At 45.7% G+C, this 10,081-nt stretch overlaps 1 protein-coding gene across 1 annotated transcript in view; it reads right to left on the reverse strand.

Annotated features, from left to right (window-relative positions):
• suclg2 (succinate-CoA ligase GDP-forming subunit beta) overlaps positions 1–10,081 on the reverse strand; it is an 81,360-nt gene that overhangs the window by 46,998 nt on the left and 24,281 nt on the right. Inside the window, exon 3 of the mRNA XM_062545895.1 lies at positions 1,588–1,687. Within this exon, the coding sequence (XP_062401879.1) occupies positions 1,588–1,687 (100 nt within the window). The remainder of the gene's footprint in view (positions 1–1,587; positions 1,688–10,081) is intronic.

A 10,081-nucleotide genomic window follows, 5' to 3' on the forward strand; every position in this document is an offset into this window, starting at 1 on the left:
TGGGCTGTCACAGATTTCACATTAAGTGGTATGACAAAACATTTGAATGTTGCAGCATACTACATAGGTAGTGCTTACCTTGTCCAAATGCATCATACTATGTGCTGCTTTGGGCATTTTAAGCAACCTCAGATCAGTACACTACCCATGCAATTGTTATCTCCAAGAAAATACTCAATAAGGGCAACAGGATACAGGCTACAGCTTATTACAATGGTTAACACTATGCAGACTCCTTTCCAAACCAACACCAGCATATAAGAATGACAAGCCACTCTTGACGGTTTGATGAGACAGATTGATATTATGAATTAGACAGAGATGCAGAAATCCGTGAGGAAGAGATAGAGAGGCAGCTCTAAAAAAGCAGACCAAAACAGCAAACTTCATGTGAGCCGTATTAATGCAGACAGAATTAAGTTTCTCTTCATCACTGCAGACAGCTGTTCTGTGCTCTATTTAAAAAAAAATTATATTCATTTATTTATGTATCTATATATTTAGCAGACACTTTTATCCAAAGCAAGGTACATATGTCAATCATTACAAGGCCTCGTCTCCCCGGAGCAACTTGGGGTGAAGTGCCTTGCTCAAGGGCACGACGGTGGTAGCCGGGACTTGAACCCATAACTTCACTACCAGCTCCTTAACCACTCCACTACCACCACCACCACCACCACCACCACCACCCCACTGCACTACACTACATGTTGTTGTACTGTAGGGCTCTGGGAGCACCTCAGCTCAGCTCAGCTAAGAGAGTATAAGAGCAGCCACAAGTGCTCTCTACCGCACACACACAGGTCCCCGCTAATGAGCAGCGTGCTCTGCTCAAGATAAGCAAAGTTCAAAAGGTTCTTTGGAGGAGAGGGGGCACGCTGGGAGAGAACAGGAGACGTCACGGCAGGTCTCCGCGCAGCACAAACAACGAGCTGCCACTGTCAATTCAGCACCTTCTTCCAAAACACAACAGGAAGGGAACACAATATTGTCTCCCAGCCAAAGGTTTTATTCCATTTTTCATTCTATTATGAATTGCACTAAGGCTTAATATTCGGTGGTAACTTAAAGACTTAGAAAAATGGGACAAAGTCTGATAGATTAGGGGTGCATACACTTAGCAGCAGAAATGGGAAACCTGGCTTCAGAGTGTAAAAGTTTTGTTCCAACCATTCAGTGAAAACAAGCTGTTTCATATTAGCTCAGGTCCTCTCAGAGAAATCACATGTTTAAAGTGCACAGGTAAAATCTGCTGAAGTTTAACTTTCTGAAGCCAGGTTTTCCATCTCTGTTTCATAAACGCTCTCAATCTGTTCCTTAAAGGTTTCCAGTTTCAAATGTAAACTTTCAAAACTAACACAGACACTTTGCAGCGAAGATGTACCAGACTTTACATATAAACTTTAAAACTTTTTTTTCTGTTTATCCCCGAGGTCATACCATGAGCTCCATGTTGCTTTCTATGCCACCAGACAAGCCTTGGAAACAGACTTATTCATTTATCTAGCTGAAAGGCTCTATTGGATCTCCCTACAACAACTCCCTCCTCCATGTCTCTATTCTTAATGTGGATGAAGACATACTTACTCCTTGGTTAAGTGCACTCCTCCCTTAAGGCCACTGTCGAACATGCCCTTCCCGCGTCCGCCCGCCAGAATCTGTGCCTTCAGCACAATCTCCTTGGCATCTGAGAGAGAACACACGGACAAAGGAGAGGGCGCGGTCAGACTGGGCAGCACATGGGGGAGCAGGGGAGAACGCAGAGAGCGCCCCGATCAGCACATCATCAAGAGGGCACATGGCAACCTTTCTGCTGCCCTCTCAAATGGCATGCCACACTTACCCTTAGACTGGTTTATGGTGTGTGTGTGTGTGTGTGTGTGTGTGTGTGTGTGTGTGTCTGTGTGTGTGTGTGTCTGTGTGTGTGTGTGTCTGTGTGTGTGTGTGTCTGTGTGTGTGTCTGTGTGTGTATAAAGCGTGAATGTGTGTTCACATCCTGCACTGCACCATTATACCAGCGTGTATGCAATCATGTGTATCCAGGCCTACAAGACCTGATCTATGGCTAGTGTGTGTAGCTCGAGTATGCACATGAGTATGTGAGTGAGTATCAACGACTAGACCATACCTTAGTGTGTGTGTGTGTGTGTGTGTGTGTGTGTGTCCTACTCGAGTGTGTCTGAGCATAAACCAGTACAGTATGCATGCAAGTATCTGAGAGTGTGAGTGTACTGCGGCCTGTCTCCATCAGGAGCTGGATTGTGAGGCTAGCAGGGATTCGTGGGTGTCGGAGCGGCTCGGCATGGAGGCTGTGAGGCGGCGAGGGGAAGGACGCGGTGGAGCGAGCGTCACGGAGCGCCATGGAGATCTCTCCAGCGGCCGAGTCTCTCTCTCTCCCACACCCAGCCTCACACTCCCCTACAGGCCCGCTAATTACACAGACGTGCCTTCTCTGGGGCTACGGCTACGCCTCTACAGAGAGAGAGAGAGAGAGAGAGAGAGAGCGCACAACCGTCAGCCTCCTGCCTACGGCGACATTCTTAAAACGTTGTGGCTACAGTCAAGTATTCCGCCTCGGCACTTCATTTGTTTTGCTTGTATTTGAAGTCATTACTAGCCAAAATAAATAAATAAATAAAAAGGTTAAACTGAACTGAGAAAGGCAAAATGTTAAATTCAAAAGGTGTAGCTTTCATTGGTGGAACTGCTCTAACTCTTTGTCGTATCTTAAATGCCACTCAGTTGACTATTAAATCACTTATTAAGGCGTTGTTGCAAAAGTGTCCCCATTCCAACCCCATTCAGTTCGCGTGACCCTCATGGTGTCCAATATGACTATTCAGATGCTGCCTAATGTCCTTATCCAGCTGAGGGGATGTACCTTTGAGAGCACACAAGGTACGCTGACCTTGCATCAGGAATGAGTGGCACATAACAGGAGATAATATGGTTCTTCAGGTTGACTAGCACATGTCTAGACAGCTACCTGGCAAAGACCCGGAGCTCTTGTATGTGAAAGACAGATAGAGAGAGAAATAGAGTGTGAGAGCAGAAGAGTGTGTGTGTGTGTGTGTGTGTGTGTGGGTGTGTGAGAGAGAGAGAGAGAGAGAGAGAGAGAGAGAGAGAGAGAGAGAGAGAGAGAGAGAGAGAGAGGCAAGGAAATTATGGGGAGAGAGAGTGAGAGAAAGTGAGAGAGAGAGTGTGTGAAGGTGTGAGAGCAAAAGTGGATATCTATTGTGAACAAGGTGGTAAGGATTAAACCAACACTGCACTGAGGGAGAGTGTTCGCTCCTCTCTCCTCCTGAGGCGAGAGAGCCAAGGCTTTCAAAAAAAAAAAATCAAAAAAAATAAAGGGCAGCTCACGCTCGACGGTGGAGAGGTTGAGCATCGTAAATGAACGAATATGATAATAAAACACCGCTGCAGCACAAAATTAAAACAGAGTTCAAAGCGAGATGAAATAGCGTGTCCCGCGGCCATGCGCTAGAACAGAGGGAATGAGGAAGAGAAAATGACTTTTTGTTTAAAGAGACAGGCGGAGAACAAAAAAAAAAAAGGACGAGGGAAAAAAAAGGAAGAATTGGAGGGAAACGGAGGTGGAACACGGCGTTTGGATTGGAACTCAGGTTGGTGCGAACAAACAGAGCGATCTCCGGAAAAACGGGCCGGGAGAATGTGTGCAGATGGGATGATGAAAGAGGAGAAGAAACGGAGCCGCGGAGGAAATGTCAGCTGGATAACAGGTGCTACTGCTCACGCCGGAGGGAAGGAGAGTGAGATTTAGCACCGTCTAATTTCATCCTTACAGCAGTTCCTACGAGAGAGCAAAACAGCATAAGATGGCTGCCATTAGCATAAGTGATGCCTCCTCAAGGGGCCCCCGATGCTTCACCGCTAAGCGTTGTCCACCACCTATATGAATTCAAATGCACTTGCTATGAAACAAACACGTTACAGGGGAGGTATTGAAAAAGAGCAAATAAAAAAACAAGGCCTACTCTTTTAAAATCTCAATGCGAAAGAGTGGATAATGCTCTCCTATCTGGCCAAGGAGGAGGATAAGCACTTTCTAACCGGTGGACTTATCTCCTCAGAATCACTGAACTGCTAAATTGGCCTTGATCACGTGCACGCACACACACACATACGCTCACACTCTCTCTCTCTCTCTCTCTTGCGCGCACGCACACACACGCACACACACACACACACACACACACACAAACACACACAGATCCACATAAAACCGTTTTTTTTTCCCTTCAAGATTAGACCATCCAAAAAATGAGGTAACTGGATCATCTCTTTCCTCCACTTGTCTGCTTGGGGATGCAAAGCAGCGGAGCACATCCTTTTCAGATTAGACAACCACTTCCTCCAAACACCCACTTGCAGAGTCACCCACACACACACGCACTTGAACTCTGTAAAAGAAAGAACTTCAAGCAAACGGCCTCAAAACCTTGGCCATGTCTGCGTGTGTATGTGTGCGTGTCGTGTGTGTGTGTGTGTGTGTGTGTGTGTGTGTGTGTGTGTGTGTGTGTGTGTGTGTGCGCCTCAGCAATCACAATGGAGCCCCATGCAGACAGGACTGGGCACGGATGAAAAGACGTGTCAGGGAGCGAACAGGGAGGAGGAAGCACGCCGCGCGGCCGGATGATGTTCGCACGGCGGCCTTGTCATGTCGAAGGAGGCGTTCGACACTTCAGTGTGAGTACAGCTCTCTGCATGACCTTAGGCGTGCAGTGTGTGTGTGTGTGTGTGTGTGTCCAGATCACTCAGCCTTAGATGCTAGCAAGCGATCTTCCGCTAATTGTCCTCGGGGGTTGTTATTGACTCATCCTCAGCATTAATGTGCCATTAACTTGGTAGAATGTTACTACTGTCCTCATCTGAGGCTATTTGTGGGACCAAAGAGGTCAATTAGCACTCTGCAATTGATCTGCCACAATTGAAGTCCCCATGCTTGGCCTGCGGTTTGACAGCGAATATATGGGCACAGGTTTACATGGCAAATCCTCTTAATGTATCTCACAAGGAAAGAGCATATAATTGGCTTTACGAGAACAACTTCATTCTTCAAAGCTAATCCTATGCGTTATTTCAATGTAACAAGAGATGAGGTATACCAAGTGAAATGAATCTGTGGGGTTCTCGTGAATCAGACAGTGGAGAAACTGGCATATAACTAATCGTATGTGCATTTGCGGTCCCGCACTGATGACCCTGGACCCAGCTCACCAGGAAGTGAAAAAAAAAAATTGTATTACAATTTGAGCCATTGTATCAGGAAGCAATACTTACATCAACAACCAGGGTAAGACTACAGAAACGCTATTTTTCCAGGAAAAAAAGATGCCTTAGATTGCATTCAATTACCCTTCTCAGCATACTTACGAGTAATGACCACTATTCCACAATGCATCATTCGGCTGACTAGGAAATGATCCCATTCCCAACAATGAATGAAGAGGCAAAGTAACAGGCTAACAGCAATAGACTTTGGAGGCTGCAACGCATAGGCTAGAATGCAACAAGCCCATACCATTTAGCTTATGCAAAGAGCAATGGAAATCCTATATCTTAGGCCTGGCTGCATTAACCTTCTGACATAAGATAATAAAAGGACTCATAAAAACAAGATTGTCTCATTCAGCAGGAGCTCATTCAGTGATGTGTTAGCATTTTACTTTGTCAAAACATATTGATTATATCCCATAATAACCATCCAACGCTCTACCGTTTTGCTGACATAAGGCTTCTAGATTTGTTGTATTATGAATGAGTAAAACATAAATAGAAAAATCATCTTTTATGGCAACACAACACAAACTCTCATTATGCCAACATAACAAGCTATAAAACGCTTAGCTTTTCTACATGGCATAAAAATAATTAATCCCCACCACAATATGTATTTTATCTTTGTAAAAAAATAAAAAAATAAAACCAAGACTGCCGTGTAACTACATCACTAGTCACATCAAATATAATTGGAGCTACACGGAAATCCCCAGGCTGCCGATTCCCAATTAATGAACGCAAATTAACTTGAATCTTATTTACTAATGACAGAAGTCAGCATTAGGCTGTTATTTCTGCTCAAGCGTTTCCTGCCTGTATCTTCGGTCTCTTTTTTTTTTGTTTGTTTTTTTCCCTACTAAATGCTTTGCCCGCTCACAGCAGTTCAGGAGGATGTGGCCGTGAGGCTTTGAGCAGAGCAGACAGAATTGTCTGATACTTAACAAAGTAATAAAGACATAGCAATAATCTACTGAAGAACAACTAGAGCAAGAGAGAAAGAGAGAGAGAGAGAGAGAGAGAGAGAAAAGGAATGAGAGAGAGAGAGAGAGAGGCTTCAAGCCAATCCATAGAGATGTAGCTCAGTCACAACTGAAGAAGGAGGAAAGCTCTCTAGTGTCGTTCCCCTGTGAACAATTTCACGCAAGCAGAAACAGACGAATGAAGAGACAGAAGACAGCCAGAAGAGGAAACATATGTCGCTAGTCGGATCTAAAAGCACGTTCCACGTGATCGCCTACAACGTCCAGGCTATCATCTCATTGGCACAGATCTCAATGTACATTGCAGGGATGCCAGATGAGAGTGGACAAACGGACTGTCTTCCAGATGATCTCTGGACCTTTAGGTGTTTGATTTGTCCATCAAGACTCAAGCCTTCTTCTTCATATGGTCTTTGGCACGCCTGTGACATACAGTATGCTCACTGCTATCTAAGAGTGAAAACCATATGCTCACTTGTCTGAAGTACCGCTAGCCTTTACAGCTCAGCATAGCGGCAGACAAACTGCTGCGTGGGGGTCTGTAATGACTTCATTGACATTATCTTTCATTTGTTTTTTTAAATGCCTCTGCCATTTATTCCAATGCGGTTAAGACAGTCCTACAGCACAGCTGCCACGCTGTTGACCCGAGAAGACCTGCTCCTCGATCGACCCGGTACGTCACATAAGAAGGTGTGATCTCAACCGGAGCGATTTCTGCTCGATTCCGAATGCTTCTCCATGCATACAGTACACGAAAAAAAAAAAAAAAAAAAAATGTCAACAAGCAAAGGCAAAGGTTTGTTTGTTTGCTTGTGAGCATATGGAGTTGTGTGTTTCCTCTTTGGCTCTTGCATATGCTGCAGATTGGCCAGGCACACAGTGTTGGGACAGGACACACACACACACACACACACACACATACAGTACATACAGACACACACTCGCGTACACACACACGTGCGCGCACACACACACACACACACACACAAACCGCTGTGCCTCGTCTAATGATGGCATCTCCCTCTGAGGCCCGACAGAGGTTGATCAGTGACCCAGACCTGTGGTGGCACATCAAACTCGGCCGGGCAGTGGCGAGCTGACAGGTGACTCCTTGTTAGACTTGTCCGCCTGGTCTCCATGCCTAGTCCCAGATAATGATTCCGAGAAGTCGACGGAAGTGCACATGTTCGTAGGGGTAAAAAAAAAAAAAGTATATCCAGCAAGAGTGAAGTATTGTTTCCCTTCTCAGCTGAAGTCAATGATGAACTTTTTCCCAATGTTTCTTTCCAAATGTTTGAACTATGCCATTTGTAAATCAATAAGCATATGTTCATATATCTATGCTTCAACTTACATCTACTGTAGGAGTGTCTGGATATACTAAAACAGGAACATTTATTTAATATACTGTAGCATACTGACATTGTTTTCCGGTTTAGCTGATTGATCATGTAATCACAAATTGCTATGGTCTAATATATGATTAGCTAGTACATTGGCCCTGAGGTAACCATTGGTTAGTTCTACAAAAATGCCTATAATCTCCACTTTTGTAGTTTAGCAGCCCTAATTTGATCACAACTTGAAGTTCAAAAAGCCTGTGCAATGACTAACAGTGAACGCCTATGAGGACGTGCAAGCAAGACTGTGAGAACAAGAAAGACAAAGAGCGACTCGAGGACCACAGAACAAAGAGGCGGGGAGGAGAAGAAGGAACAGGAGATGTAGGGAGAAGAGGAGAGTCGTTTGAGCGTGTCTCTGTTAATAACCTTGCTAGGTTGGTGGGGGGGGGGGGGGGGGGGAGTGCAGTTGCTTTCACAGCTCTCCTGCGTGCGATCTTCCCGGGAGTTCATCTTTTTTGGCAGGTAATGATGCCAAGAAAATTCCACACACCATCCGTCTTTTTTTTGCATGACAGGCGAGTGCACTGATTTTCTCAGGGGGCTAAACCCCTTCTGTCCATCACCCCAAGGCATGCTGGGAAAGGAGCAATATGAGGGGAGTTGCCTCTGCCGAGGTCCACTGACAACTCGCCATGCTCGCTTTCTCCTCTCAACACCTAATCACACTGCACTGCAACATGACTGTTTCCCCATTGGAGGAAAAGGCTATACAAAGCTGTACAGTACATGGCTATATAACCATATCATACTGAGAGAGACGGAGACAAAGAAGGGCAAAGAAACCACAGGATTGGCTAAAAGCATCTCATCTCAGTTCTCAACTGGACCACAGTACGTTGAAAATACAGAGCACGGCAACAGATTCAATAGGTCCAACGTATCCATTATACCACCAACGGCTCTTTCCGGAAGAAAGCGATTCTCAAAAGCTAGAATTAGCTTTTGGAAAAGCATGAGAAAATGACTAGTGTTCCTTTGAGCGCGGAGAGGAAGGAAGCAGACAGAGATACAGTGTGGGAGCCCCAAATCACATCAAATCGTTCTCCCAGGTTCCCTTCTCCACTCTCAGGCACCCATAGAGGGGGCGGAACACACGGCACATCCAGCAGCGCCGGGAGACCCACATGGAGCCTCTGAGAGGGAGAGAGGGAGAGAGAGAGAGGGAGAAATAGAAAGAGACAAGGACATTATGGAGAGAGAGAGAGAGAGAGAGAGAAGGGGTGAGAAAAGGGAAAGAGACAAAAAGAGACAAAGAAAAAGAAAGGGGGGTGAGAGGGTGAGAGGGACAGAGAGAGAGAGCGCAAGAGAGAGGTGAGTGCCTAGCAAGACCCACAAGCCAACTTTCTCTCCTCTCCTATTCTACCTTTCATTCTCTCATTCTCTTCTTCTCTCCATCTCTCTCTCCATCTCTCTCTCCATCTCTCTCTCCATCTCTCTCTCCATCTCTCTCTCCCCCCTCTGGTACACTTCGCTGGCTGTCAACATTCGTGTCTGTGTCAATCAGCCTCCCTGCTGTGCTCCCGCTACTCTGCTCCGCCTCCATTCCCGTCTCAAAAGAGCACCACGTCTCTCATCTCTAAACCACTTCAGACAACGGGGGGAGAGGTGCTGGCAGGAGGCTCGGCTCATGAGGAGAAGAGAGCCACTCTAGACTCTCTTCAGACGCCGTGCCACTGCCACATACTGGAACACTAACTAACAAACACACACACGGACGGACACACACACACACACACACACACACACACACACACACACACACACACACATCAACGGTGAATGTCCATCTGAAGGTCAAGACATGCAAAGCAGTTTGTCTCTCAGTGTCACCACTCTGTATAGCAACCATGATTTCAAAGGAATGATATGTTTGGAGTGCATTTATCTTTAACCATGTGCCGCCTGAAGAGAGAGACAGAGAGAAAGAGAGAGAGAGAGCAAAATAGAGTGAAAAAGAAGAGAGCGAGAGAGAGAGAGAGAGAGAGAGAGACAGAGAAAGAGAAAGAGAGAGTGATAGGCCTGACCAGAGGACACGTGAAGGCCAGAGCAATCAGACATGTCCCCCCATCTCCCGGACAGCCTATAGACCCCTGCTGAGCCTACGTCACTTCGTTCGCTGGCGGCAAAACAACCATCAACTGCCATCAGCGACAACACTAAACTCATCCGATATGTCATTGTATTGGAAATCTTAGACATGACCATTTGGGACATAATTATATATCCAATGATCTATACACCCGCCACTTCTCCTTACTGTATACGCTCGGTTTTTCAATAACGTAATTATAAATATCTGGCCATTCAACGGAGGGCAATCTTGCTACGTCTTCTTTCCATTCACTTAGAATGGGGATCTGTCAGAATGATCCCACCTGATAACGTACGTTT

The sequence above is a fragment of the Sardina pilchardus genome, chromosome 9 (assembly GCF_963854185.1).
Source record: "Sardina pilchardus chromosome 9, fSarPil1.1, whole genome shotgun sequence".
Taxonomy (NCBI): Eukaryota; Metazoa; Chordata; class Actinopteri; order Clupeiformes; family Clupeidae; genus Sardina; species Sardina pilchardus.